This window comes from Taeniopygia guttata, chromosome 19, assembly GCF_048771995.1.
Source record: "Taeniopygia guttata chromosome 19, bTaeGut7.mat, whole genome shotgun sequence".
In the NCBI taxonomy this organism is placed as follows: domain Eukaryota; kingdom Metazoa; phylum Chordata; class Aves; order Passeriformes; family Estrildidae; genus Taeniopygia; species Taeniopygia guttata.
The window spans coordinates 8002334-8019697 of record NC_133044.1 but is presented as its reverse complement, the minus strand read 5'-3'; the positions used below and the strand labels follow the sequence as shown (position 1 = coordinate 8019697).

The 17364-nt window shown below is 43.3% G+C and overlaps 1 protein-coding gene across 4 annotated transcripts in view; it reads left to right on the top strand.

Moving 5' to 3' along the window:
* Positions 1-4473: 4473 nt before the first annotated feature.
* Positions 4474-17364, top strand: part of GTF2I (general transcription factor IIi) — an 87197-nt gene continuing 74306 nt past the window's right edge. Inside the window, exons 1-3 of one of the 4 annotated variants that reach the window (XM_030287842.4) lie at positions 4474-4785; positions 13576-13681; positions 15034-15172. In XM_030287842.4, coding sequence (XP_030143702.4) covers positions 13583-13681; positions 15034-15172 — 238 coding nt within the window. In that variant the 5' untranslated portion in view covers positions 4474-4785; positions 13576-13582. Of the gene's footprint in view, positions 4786-4900; positions 5124-13575; positions 13682-15033; positions 15173-17364 lie in introns of those variants that run through there. The other 3 variants (XM_072916789.1, XM_072916790.1, XM_030287843.4) reach the window with 3 other exon arrangements.

The following is a 17364-nucleotide window of genomic DNA, read 5'->3' as shown; positions in this document are numbered from 1 at the left end:
CCTAGTACCTTGGCCAATAGGGAAAGGAAGAAGGCAACATGGTGCTGGGAGTTTAGGATAAAAGGAGGCTATGCCCTCTAAGACCTCAAGTGAGAAAGCGCCCAAGGCCTCTCTCCCTTTATTCAAATAAAGTTGCAGGACTGCTGTGTCTCCTTTATGGACACTGGCTTCATGGAGAAGCTGCCAGTGGAGTACCAAAGTCTTTTTTTAAATGCACAGTGCAGCTGTCTCACTCTCAGGTTTACAGGTGTTACTGCCTGCCCCTTATGAGAAACGACTGCTCACTTTTTAAAATTTTAAAGGTTTATTAAACCTTAACAAAAAATGCAACAAAAGGACCAAATAAGGAAAAATTACAGCACTGGGAACACTGACTACCAGCCACATGGCTCATCTTCAAAACAGATGCTTCGCCTTTTATATCTCTAGCCCCTCCTAGACCCTTGTCAGTTAACTCCTTCCTCTCTGTCCAGGTCACTTTCTTTCATTCTGATTGGGTAATCTTGTGTTCCATATAAGGTATTGTTTCTGCTTCTCTCTGTTCACTGGTTCCCTGCCCGCAGATAACATCTATATAAGGTTTCATTTGCCTCATTTTAAGGTCTTCTGGAGCAGCTCTATATAATGTATGGATTATGTTTTGTTGCACATTCATTGTTAGTGTACCTTTTATTTTCCACTATTAAACTTTGATTTTCAGGCAGTTCAGTCATTCCCATCTCTTTTTATTTTGCCACAAAAGTCCCAGCTAATCTGGTCTGAAAGTTGCAGTTGTTGGATGTGATACAAAAAGTGGCGCCCGAACAGGGACACTGATATTCAGAGTACTGTCAGGCTCAAATCAGAAGGGGTTCTGACCAGTAGGTTGTCCCTCTGGACTAAGGGGGACAGGAACTTGACCTTGACTCGATTGAAGAGGTGAGGATTCCTGTGATGGACTGGAGGTAAGCTGGAGGGATGGGGAGGATGTTGGCCTGTCGCTGAATTGGAGGGAGTAAAATGGGTTTGAGAATGTCCAACCAGAAGAGGGATATATATGCTGAAAGGTACTATAGAAGGCCTTGGGATCTTTTAAATTTTTTTAAGAAAAACAAAAAGGGGGAGATGTGGCAGTCCATCCTTGACAGATGGGCTGTGGGCTGGTCACATAGAAGGCAACAACATTAGGCCCTGTGAGGAATTATGGGAACAGTTATGCAGATTAAGTAATTCCATATAAGGTTATGCTCTGAACTCTGCCTCTGATTGGGTAATCTTGTGTTCCATATAAGGTATTGTTTCTGATTCTCTCTGTTCATTGGTTCCCTTCCCTCAGATAATGTCTATATAAGGTTGCGTTTGCCTTATTTCGAGGTCTTCTGGAGGAGCTCTGTACAATGTAAGGCTTATGTTTTGTTGCATATTGATTGTTAGTACACTTTTATTTTCCATTATTAAACACTGATTTTCAGGCACTCCAGTCATTCTTGTCCTGCTCCCTAGGACCCTCTGTCTGAGGGCTGTCTGCGCATGGTGGTGGCTGGCACCTCTCCTGCTCTGCCAGCTTGTGCACAACCCTTTTGGCTTTCATTTTAGAGACACTTGGTCCCTGGCTGGTGAGGCTGGAGGAAAATTTGTGAATCACAAACTGCTGCAGTAGTATCTGTACAAGCCTGCAATGGCTGCAACTCTTCAGAGACATGAATAATTAGTCAGCAGCCATGAATGATTTTAATGCCCCTGTTAACCAGTATGGTCTTTGAAGCATCTCACCACCCAAATTTGCCAGATTTTCAAAGTGGCAGCTTCTTTTTTAGCTTGAAGAAGATGCACCTAGGGATCCCTATGACATATTACTAGTGCCTGCAGTTTTGAATAACATGTTAAGTAGAGAGGTTTTATTTATGAACTTTGGAAAAATGCGTATTTACTGTCACTGTACTCCTCTGTCACAAAAGGTAAATAATTTTAAAATGTTTTCATCTTCTTTTGCAGTACACAAGCCAGTGTACACAAGCCACTCACAAGCCACAAGCCAGTACACAAGCCAGTTACATGAAAACCTCATTCAATCTGTTTGTTGTTGAAGCCCAGCTGGTAAACTAGTAGATGTAAAAAAGAAAAGTGATTCTAAATACTTTAAACCAAGGAATTTAGATCAAAACATTTTCTTTCAGAAGACTTGTTCTTGAATTTTAAATCTAGCAAGACTACTAAGATTAATTAATCAGGTGTTTTATATGTATTATACTTTCTTCAAGAATCTGACAGCAAAACTCCATGGAGGTTGTGTATTACACTGAACATCTTTTCTAGAAGGACGTTCTTAATCTCCAGGCTCCAAACTGTTGCAACAATTGTTATGGTAATACATTATACTTGTTAATTACTCCATCTGCTAAAAACATTTAAGTTACTACTAGTCTGAACATTGATTTACAGCATACAGTAAATATTTCTGATAGATTTAGAAGTCTTAAAAAACCTATCTTTTTCAGTTAGTCATCTTGTAGTCATGCTGGATAAACACTATGCCACATAAAGTGTGACTTAACTCTATGACTTCAGTTAACTATCCAGCTTCATAGCTCCTGTGGCTGAAGGAGGTTATAGAGAGTGTGTTGGGGGGAAAGGGTAAAACCAGGAAGGTTTGGTGAGGAGGAGAGTATAGTTTTGATCAAAGTGATTTTGAAGCTGTGAATACAAGAAATATTGGTGTGAAAAAACTCCATTTATTATGCTTAATATTGCTCATCCTCTGCTTTGTCAAAAACTTGTAAATCCTTTTGCATTAGTGAGGCAGGCAGCTAGCACCCCCCAACTGTCTGCTAGAATGCACTAAGCCAAATAGAGCCTGTGTCCCCATGTGTCTTCCACAAGGTGTTATTAGGAAGGCAATGAAATAAATCTACTCTTTGCATTTCAGCTGTGGTTTGATGGTTATCCTTGGTTACTTGTATGTGTTGATTCACACAGAGGGGTACAGAAGAGTGGGATGCATCCTGACCTGGAGAAATACCAAATTTCCACTCTTTTGAGGATCCATGTCACAGCAATAATAGTCTAACCAGCAAGAAGGAGCTGGTACATATAACTCTCAAAATTAATGATTGGTATCTGTAATGAAAAGGCATCTCCTCTGCCCCCAGAACAATCCATGCCTGCAGGGCAACAGTCTGGACACAGTCTGTGAATGATGTCCTGGCAGTGGGCTTCCATATCATAGGCAAGTAAACTTCTCTGGTCTTCCAGAAGGATTTGACTGAGTAACTTTTGAGCAGGGCTGGCATCTAAATCTGTATGAAATGGTCAGTATCAGCTGTGTGTGCAGTAAGGTGCAACTGGAAGATGCCAGCATGAAGATATGGTGAAGCATGAAGTTATGGATGCCTTCTAGTGAAAATGCCATCTAAACAGCAAAGGAACTGACAAATCAATATAGTAATAGTTGTGGCTGCTTAGGAAGATTTGGTGTCCTTTGTGCTGAAGTTCTTCACCAGCAGCTATACCTTCCCCTGCAGAGGGTCTGCAAAAAGGAACCACCCAAGTACTGCAGGGTGTGATCTACTGGATTCAATTAAGGTGGCGATGATTTCTAACTTTTTAGGATTTTGAGGTGTTTTGGTGGTTGGGGCTTGGGATTTGTGTTTCTAGGCTGCTGCAGAATGCTTCTGTCTCCCACAATGTAAATGATGAGGACACTTAATGTCCAACTGAACAGTGACAAGGAACCACAAAAGCCATGATCTCTTGAATCACTCAGATCACTCATCACTCTGGTCAGTGTTTGCAGCTGGGTACTTGATTTGCACAAGTCCACAGCCTCCAGTGATGGTACAAGAATGGCCAAAGCATATCCTGCAGCGCCCTTTCCCAGCTTCTGAGCTTTATTCCCCAGATGGATTTCTTGCTATTTATTACAATTAGGAGGAAGCTAAATTATTCAATTTCTTTACAAATGAGATTTAGTTAAAGATGTAGTGTTTGGTGGTTAGTCTTGACCAACTCTAAAACACACAGGGAACATTTTGAAAATACATCGGCAGGTATGGGAGTCTACATACTATAAACAAAATTTTATCAAAATGGTAGTTTGATTTAAAAATCTCTTGGTTTTAATTGCAGTACTTTCAACTGGGATCAAAATTTGAAATGTAGCATTTTCCTTTGAATGCAAAACTTTCCATCCACATTGAAAAGAAAAGAAAAAAGAAAGGAAAATTGTCAGACAGAACAATTTACTCTTTTCAGCCAGGAAAAAAGATCTCATAGACAGCATTTTGAAAAGGAAATAAAAGACTGCTTTGTTATGAAGGTCATGATTAACCCCAAGTACGGCTTTGTGCTGGTGGAGGCTGTTGGTTCTGGAGAGCAGCTCTGGGTGTGCAGCGTGGCCGATCTGAGCGAACACGGGGCTGCGCAGGGCCCGGGCCGCTCCTGGCTCCCGGCGGGGGCGGCAGCGAGGGCGCGGCGGGCGGGCGCGGGGCGGGCGCGGCGGGCGGGCCCGGGGCGGGCGCGGCGGGCGGGCCCGGGGCGGGCGCGGCGCGGGCCCCTGGCGCGGTGCCCGGCGGGAGCTCCGGCCCGGAGACTGCATCTCCCGGCGGCCCCCGCGGGCGCCTGCGCCGCCGCGGCTGCGCGAGCCAATCCTCCATCCCCGGCCTGGGGTCGGTTCAACAGCGCGCGCGAGGAGCGCGGCCACCCGGCAGCGCCGAGAGCCCGCGGAACAACCTCCGCCGCCCCGGCGTTCCTCCCGCAGCCGTGCGGCGACTCCAGGCAGAAGGACCGGGCTACCTGCGCCCGGCGCGGGTGAGTGGGAGGGCGGGCTCGGGAGCGGCGGGCTGGGGCTCGGGACGGACCGTGACGCGCGGTCCGGAGGCTGCGGCGCTGTGAGGGCTGAGGGAGGCTCGGCGCTCGGGGCCGCTGCCCCGGGGGTGCGCTCGCTCCGCCGCTGGCAGGACGGAGCGCTGCCGCCGCGCCGCCGCCGCCGCTTCCCATTGGCCCCGCGCGTGGCGGCGGGCGCGGAGGGGAAGGGGCGGAGCGAGGCGCGGAAATGGCAGCGGTGGGGCCTGGCCTGGCCCGCTGGTGGTGAGGAGATCTCCGCTTAACTCGCCCAGCCTTGCCAAGTGCTGTGGTGTGTTTATACAGTAAGTACTACTTAGTGTTACTATATCAGTGTAACATACGTGCCAGAAGTAATTTACTTAGTATGACCTCATGGTTATTAGTTCTTTTGCACGATGCCTTCGTCTCCTCATTTTGGGGGTCGTTGGGGTGATATAAAATCTAGATAGACAAACCGAATTTTATTTTTATATCATTTATTTTAAATAAAGCAGGCAAGCATTGCTGGATGTCACCGTCCACTCACCAGGGAGTCACCGATCCGCTAGCGGCACACGCCACTACAAGTTCACCAGAGTATATGTACTGGTGTAAACTCTACAAAGCATTTTCCAGTGTGCTTGTGTTAGTCCAAAACAGCAAATATCAATAAGATGGAATCAGCATTTTCATAATCTTTGCACGTGGTTGTTGACTTCCTGTCCTTGTGGTTGTCTGGAGGGAGGCCTTTCACCAGGGTTTGTTACCTAATTTTAGTCTGGTACGAGTGCATCAAGCTTTTTACTATACATAAGCATTTAGTTGCTTTGTTGTAATATCCCTTAGATCTACTACAACTTCATCTATTTTATTCTAAGCATCAATAGTTTTGCTACCCCATCTCTTTACTATACTTGTGTTTTCTTGTTCGATGCTTTATTTGGCTATTTGGTCAGAAAGTTTCAAAACCGTTCTTTGTAGTTATCCCAGGGAACGTGTTCCCCTTTGACACAGCAGATACAAGCATTTGGTGATTCCATTGCCAATTGACACAAATCACAAAAACATTTTTCACAGGGAGTCTTTGATGAAGGCTTCAAAGGTCTTCTTCACACCTGAACTTTTCAACTTTGTCTTTGGAGCATGTGCAGTTATGGTGGTCTTTGGTCTGTGTGGTCCTAAATTCTGTGTTTTGTGGCTAATTGGCTTTACATTTGCCGATTTCTCATTAGTACTATAGTTGTCTATCTCTAATACTATCTACCTGGTGAGTTTTTTCTTCTTTTTTGTCTATTCATCATTAAGGAACTAGTTAACCATATACTAGCTATTAAATTGTGTAAAAAGTTATTTGTATCAGGTTATATAGATATAAAAAGCTATGAGTCCCATTATATTGATATCAGGTTATATAAATCTATTAGGTTATGTTGATATCTTATAATTCAAGCTATTTATATAGGCATCACCGTCCTCAAAATATCCAGTCTAACCCTGGCCTCTGTCAGTGTGAAGCCCTTCCCCCTGGTCCTGTCTTTCCAGGCCCTTGTTCAAAGTCCCTGTCCAGGTTTTTGTAGGCCACCTCCAGTTCTGGAAGGCCACAATTAGGTCATCTTGAGGCCTTCTTTTCTCCAGGCTGAACAATCCCAATGACAGAATCACAGAATCACAAGATTGGAAGAGACCTTCAAGATCAGGGTCTAACTCATGCCCAACACCTCAGCTAAACCATGGCACGCGGTAACACATCCAATCTTTTTTTGAACACATCCAAGGATGGTGACTCCACCACCTCCCCAGGCAGGCCATTCCAGAACTTTATCACCCTTTCTGTAAAAATTTTTTTCATAATATCTAACCTATATTTCCCTTGACACAGCCTGAGACTGTGTCCTCTGGTTCTGTCAGTGCTGCCTGGAGAAAGAGCCCAACCCCACCTGAGCACAGCCACCTTTCAGGATCTGTAAGAGTGATAAGGTCACCTCTGAGTCTCCTTTTCTCCAGGCTGAGCACCCCCAGCTCCCTCAGTGGTTCCTCACAGGGTTTATGTTCCCAGCCCCTCTCCAGCCTCGTTGCCTCCTCTGGACGTGCTCGAGCATCTCAACGTCCTTCCCAAACTGAGGGGCCAGAACTGGACCCAGCACTCGAGGTGGGACCTCAGCCGTGCCAAGGTCGGGGCAGAATGACCTCCCTGCTCCTGCTGGCCACACCATTCCCGATCCAGGCCAGGATGCCATTGGCCTTCTTGGCCACCAGGGCACACTGCTGGCTCATGTTCAGCCAGCTGTTGGCCACTATCCCCAGGTCCCTTTCTACCTGGCACTGTCAAGCCACACTGTCCCCAGCCTATGCAGGGGCTTATTGCGGCCAAAGTGCAAGACTTGGCATTTGCATTTATTAACTTCATCTTACTGGACTCTGCCCATCCATCCAGCTGTTCCAGGTCTCTCTGCAGAGCTCTCCTACCTTACCTACATTAAAAGGCTCTCACGTAAAGATACAGGAATGGGAATAACAGTTTTTTACTAGGGAAAAAAACCTAAATTAAAAAAAGTGTAATTAGTACAAACAAAACTAGTGATAGTGTCAGAGACCTGACACCCTGAGGAGTCAGGGTGTTGGTAATAGTCCAGTTAAATGGTGGCTGCTCCTCCTGGAGTGGCAGATGAAATGCTGCTGAAGCGGTAATCCTGTAGAAGGGTGGAGTTTTCTCTGAAGGTCTGGTGATGGAGTAGATGGGTCTGTTTTTTTTCTGGGGATTTAGCGGGGTAGAAGATTATCTTCTGGGAATCTAGTAGAGAAGAAGCTGTTCTTCTGGGAATTTAGTGAAGAGGCTGCTCTGATGTCCCAAAAAGTGCTGATTTTATGCAGGTAGGGGTGCTTGGCTCCTCCCTCTGGGTGGAGCATCTCACAATGGGATGATGTAACTTTACCGGTCATGCAGTGAGTCATTCAATGGCCCATTAACAGAAGATATCTCCCCGGAGGGAGACATTGTTCTTGGAAGAGATAAGAAAACTGCCCAACCTCCAACAGATGGCAAATAGAATACATGCTTATCTTATATACCAGAACAGGCTCACTGTCTGGTTTAGCTGGCTTAGGCTTACTGGTTTAGCTACAAACCTGAGTAGCTGGGGTTGGCTGCAGCCTGAGTGACTGGGTTAGCTGCTGATTTATCTCCCTGCCCTCCTTCCTCTGTCCGCTGCCCTACAGTATCTAGCAGTGTGCAATAAGCATGTGCCAGGGCCCAGCTTCTTGAAATAAGCTTTTTCTCCTTAGAGTCATCATTGCAGTTCTTGTTCTGGTATTTCCCCACCTCAGCTGGGTTCTGTATTTGTTCACATGGAAAGTCCCAGGCTGTAGGGTCAGAAAACTCTTCAGGGTTTGGCCCATATCTTCCCATTCTCCACATCACTCAGGATTTTCAATGCATGGGTCTACTCCTGGGTCGGGGGTCTCATCAGCTCCTCTGGACATCTCAGCCCTCATTCTAAACAAGCTGCAGACTGTACAGAGGAAGCTTACCAGGTAAAATACCAGGAAAGTGGTTTCTTTAAACATTCAGGGGAAAACTGAACATTCTCAAATAGTGACGTAACTGATTCAAAGGAGAAGGAGGAAAGGCTGAAAAGCCTCGTTCCCTGCTCCTCCTCTAACAAACTGGGTGCAATTACTAATAAACCCCCAAAACATGCTACGGGAACTGGGATGCAGGGAAGGACAAAGAAACTATAAACCATATATATCTTGAATAAACTCCAGTTCCTTTCTAAACTCCCTATAAATCATTATCACCATGCCAAGCAAAATAGCTATTTTCATCCGTGCCTCTCCACTGTAAAAACTATGTGTTAGGGGCAATACTGGAGCTCTCTCTGGATAAGAAAATAATCCTAGGGGCCAGAAAAGTATTAAAACCTCAAAAAAACCTGGGGATCAAAGACACATGAAGGCCTCCACCCAGAGAGACATTATCAATTCAAGTAATATGGCTACTGACTGCTTTATTCCAATACAGAATAAGTACAACCAAAATACAATCAATACAGGGTTTTTCCACTTTCTTAAGCCCCATGTTGGGCGCCAAAAATATATATTTGTCCTGGTTTAGGGCAAATATGGAAGGAAGCTCCAAAAGGGTACCTCCAGAAAGCAGACTCAGGCCCTTCCCATTACTGGTTCAGGAAAAGATTTCCTTGGAGAAAAGTGGAAAAAACTGTTTATTTAACAGGCAAAGTATTCACAAGCATAAAATAATAATAATATTAAGCAATAAAACCTCTCATTGTTCTGAAGAGATGGTGCTGGAAAATGCTGCATCCTGGCCCCAGTGGGCCACAGGTGTGAGCTCCCAGTGTTCGTCTGGGTTTTCAGTCCATAGTAGGGTTAAACAGTTCAAAGAAAAAGAAAAGCCATTATTGATGATGAAGAGAGAGAGACGGGGACTCTGTGTGATGGTCAAAGAATCCGAATTTATTATGGGATACAAATCCATATAAAATATTTTAGGAAGGCTAGTAATGTTGGACTCCCAGGATTGGTTTAATCATCACATAAACAAACTTAGACATTTTACATCTCTTGCTTGCAGAAGTCTGATGTAATTTTCTTTTTTCCGGTAAGTCAGTCTGATTGAATCTTCTTGCAATGTTGATTTAATCATCAGAGTTCTGCTTGCTCTTGCCAAGGCATCCTGTTATCAAATCTCTTATGCTAACCAGGTCCAAAGTCTATAATCTGTCTTGTGTCTCAATATCCCAATAAGCCACAATCCAGGGAACTTCACTGCCACAGCTAGCTCAAAAAAAAACTAACTAAGAAGTAAAGGAGAACTCTCTCCTGCTGTCTGTCCATGCTGCAGACAGCACAGTCCAGGAGAAGGAATACAGGGGAGCAAGTGCAGTTTCTGTGCACTTCTTGTCTGCCCCTTCGCTCTTGGAACCAGTTTTAAAGGTGCAGAACTTAATATCCAGCATAAATAGAACAGATGACTGGGGATACAAGAATCATAAAGTCACCTCAGGACAGTATCTAAATGTGATTCTGAGGTACTGAGGCTGTGACCCAGTCCAGTGGACCACTTCTTTGTTCCTTGGACAAGCTCCTTAGCTTGATCCACTCTGCACCTATGGATCAGAAATCACCTTCCAGGGATGGGAGCAATACTGCATGGGGAGACAGCTTGAACTGGTACTTCTCTGATGTGCTTGTGCATCCACAGCCTTCAAATGGTTTCTAGAATTTCCTTGGTCTGTTTTCTGGACAAGGTAGCTTTGCAAATCAGAAAGTAAGTTTACTCTTATTTTTTATGTAGCATGATTTTTCACCTAGAATAGGATAAATTTGTGCCACTGCTATTTTGGAAGGTGTTGAATTGGTGCAGAACAACTGCATCAGACAGTGGATAGAGATATGGGAGAGAGTGGAAAAGTGCAGTTATCTTCCATTTAATCCTTAATACTGTGATTTTTAAGGTGTCATTTTACAAAGTCTAAAAGCTATCATGTTTAAAATCACTGTCAGCATCTGAACCCTAAAGGAATTCCAAAAATGAGTTTGAGAACTCTTATGTATCAAAAGTCATGGCTCACTAAAGATTTATTTATGTCATAATCTCCCTTTTACCTCTGATATTCCACAAGCAATGCCTCTCTTCCTCTGAAGGATAACCCCATCAGCCTCTATCTCCCTGTCCCCATCACCCCTCTCTCAGGTTGCTGAAGCCATCAACATATTACAATAATTGTTCCTTTATATTTACTCTCAAAGTTGGCTCCCTTTTTAGACCCAGTGAAGGACCTCTTTGCGCAGGTACCAGTGTTCAGCATCTTCATTACTGGCATCCTGCAATAGCTGACTGTGTGTCATGGTTTGATGCTGGTGCAATGCCAGTGCCCCCATGAAAATGCACCTTCCCAAATAAATGCTGTGAGATGTGATCTGGAACAGAGCAGAGCAGGCCCAAGCTTAATAACAAAGGGAAAAAAAAAAACTTTATAGAACTACTAGTGTGGGTCTCAGATTCAGTCAAAGAAAGAAATTGAGAGTTTCTAGCCAGGCAAAAGCCTGGGAAAGAACTGGAAAAGAATGTAAATAATTCTTTATCTCTCTTGTTCTCACACTGTTTATAGTTAAGTTCTATCACTGTGCGTCAAGCACTCTAAACCAATGTTGTAGTTTGTTTTCACTTTAGGACCAATGAATTTAACCTTTGCGAAACTCTGTATAAAAGAGCAGTATATTTTAAATAAATCAGAGTTTTACTCTCAGCAGCCTTCTGAGTAAGTCTTCTCATTCCCATCCTGCCTCAACAGCAACATACTAGTATGATTAAAGGAAAAAGAAGAAAAAAACCCCATACACTTAATCCAAAATGAAAACCTTCCAAAACATTCCTCCTCCCCCCACCCAACTCTTAACAAACCACAGTGAGACACAACTGGGACCCTTAATCAAGTTATCACCCTTCAATATAATCAATACTCAGTCCATCAGGGGAGAGAGAGGAGTCTCCTTTTGTACCATCGACCCCCAGGAAACACAATTGCCACTTCTTGTGTTTCCATGTCAAACATGGCACCGCCCAGAGAATATCTGCCAGTGTGACACTCTCCTCTCCATGTCACAGTACTCTCACCACCGTTCATGGTGGCTCCTTTAAGGATTCTTTGCCAAGGACCAAAAGGAACAACAGTCCAGTGTCTCATTTTGGGACCACAGTCTCCCCCATTTTCCTCCTCCCCCGGGGCTGAGGGTGAAAACAGAGATTGTCATCTTCCTGAAGACAGAGGGCATCATCACACCCTCCTCAGCTTTTCTCCGTTCACTCCATTCTTGTACTGGTAGTTGCTGAAGCAGGTCTCTTGGTTCACCATGCATCCTCCTGAAATGCAGTCTCTCTTGAAGGAGAAAGTGGTTCAGTCTATGGCTAACAAGAAAAGTCCAGCCAAAAGCCACTCCATCATCTCTGCCCCAACCTTCTTTTCCTAACATCTCAGGTCCCAGACTGTCTCTCTTTCCTTCAAATCGAGGAGGAGTAATATTTCACAAAGCCTTCATTCCCCAGGAAGGGGTTAAAAGTCCTCGACTCCCCGGACGGCTGAAATCTTGGCCCAGACTCCATCTCCCACGCTGGGCACCTTCCCGCCCCCTTCTCCTCTGCTGGCAAACTTCCCGGTGTCTTCAGGCTCTCTGTTTCTTTCCCTCTAGGCTGGAGGAAGAGGGTGGAACAAAGACATTTCAGCCTTCCTCCGCCCTTTCTTCCGAAGGAGCTGGCTCGCTTCCAGTCCTTCACCCCCAGTTCCAGTCCTTCACCCCCGGCCTACCTCTCCAGGCCGCATGGCTTCCCCTCACCCACCCAGCCTGTGGCTGGGCAGGGGAGGTCTCTCTCCTGGGAGTTCTTGCTTTTAACCCCCTGTGTTCTCAGAGGTGTATCCAGCCTTCAGTGGTCACTCCAGGTGCCAAACGTGACACTGATTGGTTTGATTACCAACTTCCTGAGAAAATTCTCTTCCGTGTCAAACCATGACACTGTGTCGCTCCCTGCCACTTCATCCGTAACGCACTTAATCCAAAATGTAGTTTGCTGGCCTGTGCCTGAGAGCCTGAAGGCTGCTAGATGTGTTTTGAGTTTGCAGTTTTTATCCTTTGGGCTTCTGAGGTATTTTTCCCCTCCCATTCAATTTGTCTGAAGTGCTGTAAGCCCTAGAAACAGCACAGTGCCTTTTTTCCCCCGAAGTCAACACATTATCACATGCAATGTGCTGCCCTGACTTATCTATATATGTAATAGGATACATGTTGGCTTTGAAAACTTGAGCCACATTGTGTGGCCAGGTTCTACTGGAGCAGCAAGCTATCTCATCAATCTCTGAAATATTTTGTTTACCTTATATGTCTTGTCTCTTGAGGTGATTTTTCTTGACTTGCATGTGGAGTTGTTACAGCTAAATTATCTACCAGTTCTCTCTTCCTCCAGGCATGTCAGGTTATTGCTCTAGATATCTGTAAACATAAGAAGTTGCAACATGCCAGTAGAAAAATGTGCTCTTAGAAGCTGCTGAAACTTCATTCTCATATATCAGTCTTGCATAAACAATTCTACTAACAGAAGCATAAGCAAGTCTTGATTATTACTTTTTTAAAATAAGTTGAAAATCTTCTGAATGCCCTGCAGAAAGAAGGGATGGCTGAAATTAAGTTATTAATTTTACCACCTTAGTTGAGACTACTTATTTCTTAGTTAATTCTACAACTGAAAAATATGCAAGTAAGAATGTCACATTCTGGTTATTGATACTGTAGTCTTTAAAGCTGTGATTTTGGGGCAGGGTGGTGATTGTTTGTTTTGAGCTAGGCTATCATAGTTATAAGGGAAGGTTGTTATGACCTGTGTCATAATTACAATTTGCCGTTTGTTTGTTAATGCCAGTGTTTGTTGCTGTGTTTATCTAGACATGCTAAGAAAGAAAAGTCAATGCAAATTCAGGTAATCAATTAAAATGCATTTTCCTGGGCACAGATAGTTTGTGGCCAGATCATGATACAACATTTTATCTTATGTTTAGCTCCAGTTTTGGATGAAACAGCAGGAAATGTGAAAAAAGAGCAAGCACTTTCTCCAGTTAATTTACCTAGTTTTTAATTGCTTGTGTGTAGTGGGCTGTGTTCTGTGGGATTTTGAATTTATTTTTTTCTTGCTTGCATAAGAGAGGCTTTCATTTTTTGGCACTGTTGTATGTATCTGAAAAGTTTTTTCCTTTCATTTTACAGGAGAAAAATGGCTCAACTTCTTGCACCAGCAACATCCATCCATGATGAGGAATCCTTGGAAGGCAGAATGGTGGTTACATTCCTCATGTCAGGACTTGAGTCACTGGTTAGTAGAGAAGTTAAGTTTCTGCATCATAAATCTGTCTTGGTATTTGCAGGATTACATCAGTATATTGCTTCCCACTGGGCAGCAGGGAGGGTGGATTGTTGTATTTGTACCATAATGTGTGTTGTCCAAACAGCTGTAATTCTGTCTTTGCTTGTGATAAATCATGCTGTCAGTAATCTTTTTTCTTGTTGTTTTGTTTTTTGTTTTAAAAATTATTTTGTCAAATAAATGGGAAATATTTGTTGATTGCTCAGGTACAGCGTGGTTGAAAGGCAAAAATGTGGTCTGGTCTTTGTCATATGTAATGTAGAGTGACTAAATGGTTTTGAGACTTGTGTTGTCTTCAGCTGCTGTACCAACTCAACAGAACTTGTTCAGAAAATATTGTTGACATATATGTTGACATAGCATCTGTTTTTTAGAAGTTATTAAATTGTTTGGCGAGGTTTATGGTTGGTTGGGGCTGTGAGTGGAAATACCTGTCCCTTTTCCTTGAAATTGAGGCACTGTCCAAGATTTGTTTCTTAAAAATTGGAGTATTTAAATGATAAGCAAGAAAAAACATTTTATTTTTAGCAATGAAACTTGCTAAAAGTGGAATAGTTATAAGACAATATATTGCAAGTCTTTTATCCCATTGGTTCTTAAAGTCTTTGTGTCACTTTTTCCTCCCATGCTGCAACTGTGGTTTTTTATAGGTTATAGCAAACTCTGATTTAGTTCCTAGGAGAGACTGACATTCTGTGATCACTAGTTGGTCCTCTCACAAGTTTTCTTGGGATCCTTGTTCTCTCCCTAGGCTTCCTGCCAGAAATTTATCCCGGCAGAACATATGTAGGTGTTTGCAGGGATGGTGCAATCCTTGTGTTCATGGGGCATTCAGCTGAGGCTGGGCCCAGCAGACAGGACAGGGCAGACTACAGGGGGCCGTCCTGCTTGCAGCCACACCTTTCTGAACAGAAGATGGTGTGTGAGAAGTGTGCTGTGAATATGTGAAACTTCTGTGTGCTTTGTTGGAAGTTGGAGTAAGACACTCAGTATGATTACCATGGAAGTGGTAATTTAACATGAATTAATGTAATAAATAACTTTAATTAAAAACAATGCAATTTCTGAGTCTATACGAGGCCTTAATTTTGCTAATCTTCAGTGCTTTTAAGATTTCTGATGAAAAGCATTCCAGATGTGTAAATTGTGCTTTGCTACTGGCTGATGTTATGTTGCTCACAGTACCTTCTGCTGAGTGGGTGCTGGCAGTAGTATAGTAATTGTTTTACATAATATCATATACATTTTTACTAACTCTATCTTAACTATGGTAATAAAAGCTTTTCTTTTTCTTTTTATAGTGTAAAGAACTTTCCAAGTCCAAGGCAGAAATTGCCTGCATTGGTGTATATGCAAGAAATGTTTTTGTTATTGGAACTGAGAGAGGAAGAGCCTTTGTCAACTCTAGGGAAGATTTTAAGACAGATTTTATCGAATACTGTAAGTTTCAATGTTTTATTTTTCTATGTCACAAGCTGCATAATGTATATTGCATAATATTGATAATTTTGGGAGGAAAATTCTTGTCTGTCATGGCTGTGTGCTATAATTATGTTGACTAATGCAAATCAAGCTGTAAAATGAGCAGTAACAGTGGTCTTGTTTGTAGTGTTGTTTCTACAATGGCTGAAAATGTTCATTTTTTTCTTAGATAATGTGAAAACTAGTACAATAAGAAGTATTAGACAGTCCACCCTTCTAAAACATGCAGCATTTTCTAGTGTGTGTTAATTTTTTTTGTATCCCCTCCTCCAAACCTTTTTTTCCACTCAGCAAGACTGAGGAGAGCACTGAACAGGAAGAAAAGTACTTCTGTCACAGTTTTGACAAGATAGTATTTTTTCATGTAGCTATTTTATATCACTTTTATTTTGTAGACAGAAATACGCGTCTGTATCATAATGACTTAAAATTACATCCGCATTACTTTTGTACTGCTTTAAGTACACCTAGGTTGTGTTTTTTGTTCCGTTTCATTTTTACAGTACAACAGTGGAACTTTTGTGTTGATAAAACTCGATTCATTCATACAGGACAGTATTTTTAGGGATAGGTTTCAAGGATTCAGTGACGATTTAGGGGAGCATTGATGCTCTCATTTAGGAACGTGGTGGTGGTGGATGCTGCCTAATAACAAAATTATTTGCCTAGAGAAGGAGAGAAGATGGAGATCAAAGGTAGGGTATGACAGAAGAATTAGTCTGAGGAGGAGTTTAAAAAACTGTTAAGTTGTTGTCGAGTTAAATACTGCTTGGAAAGCAGCTGTGTTTAGTCTGTAACAGAAAGACTTACTCCTAAAAATGCTTTTGCTGCTACATAAAATTGTCTTGGAGGCTCTGTCTCAAGGTGTTGTTTGTGGTAGGTGTCTTGGTTTGAAAAAGACACGTCTGCTAAGGAAGGCAAGAGCCTCCCTTAAAATGGAAATGTAACCCCCCCTCCCTCTGAATTATTATAATTTTGAAATTAAGGGGCTCTCAAGCAAAGATATGGGAATAGGAATAACAGTTATTTACTAGGAAAATTAAAATACAAATGCAATAGTACAAAGAAACACCCAAAAAAACCAAAGCAACACCGAATGTGAGAATAGGAGCTGACACACTGTGGGTCAGGGTGATGGCAGCAGTCCCATCCCATGGTGGCTCAGCCCTCCTGCAGTGCCAGCTGTGCTTCTGCTGGAGCAGGATCCTGCACAAGGGGGGAGTTTTCCTCTGGAGCTCCAGGGATGGTGGGGATGGGCCTGGGCTTCCACTGGGAATGCAGTGGGGAGAAAGCTGCTCCTCTGGGAATGCAGTGGGAAGAAAGCTGCTCCTCTGGGAATGCAGTGGGGAGAAAGCTGCTCCTCTGGGAATGCAGTGGGGAGAAAGCTGCTCCTCTGGGAATGCAGTGGGCAAAGGCTGCTGTGCTGTTCCCGGGTCAGATTGTATCCAGGTAGGAATGCTGGGCTCCTCCCCTGGGCAGAGCATCTCCCCATGGGATGATGGAATTTTCTCAGCCATGCAGGGACACTCAGTGGCCCATGAACAGAAGAGATCTCCTGGAGGGAGGATTGGTTGTGAAACAGATAAAGAAAACTGCCCCACCTGGTTTTGACAGGTGGCCCAATTACAGAAGATAACTGCCCTACCCCTAAAAGATGGCAATAGAATACACATCTTGCAGCCTAAGACAATAGGTCTCTGGATTTTTTTTTGTCCTACTGACATGGACAATGACTTCCTGTGCATATATTTACTCCAAGGAAAGTCACCACAATGTTGGGTTGTATCAGATCACTAATATCAAAATGTAGAATTGTAACCTGATTGAGGAATCAAGTATAAAAGTATAAGATGAATCAATTTCTTTTTCTTTTTTTTTTTTTCTTTTTTTTTCTTTTATTACAGGGACAATCGTCGTATACTGTTGCTTGTGAAAACTGCTATCTGAGTATTGGGGAGGGAGTTCACTTTTTCACCTGATTGCTTTTTTGTTTTGTTTTTGTTGCTTAAAGGACTTACCTGACATCCTAGGTACTATGTTTTATTGCCAGTACAGTGGTGTCATGGCCCCTGATATACCAGGGACTTGGTGTACTGGACACGTCTATTAGTAGGGAATCTGAAATTATGGGGATTTGCTGTTTGATCTCC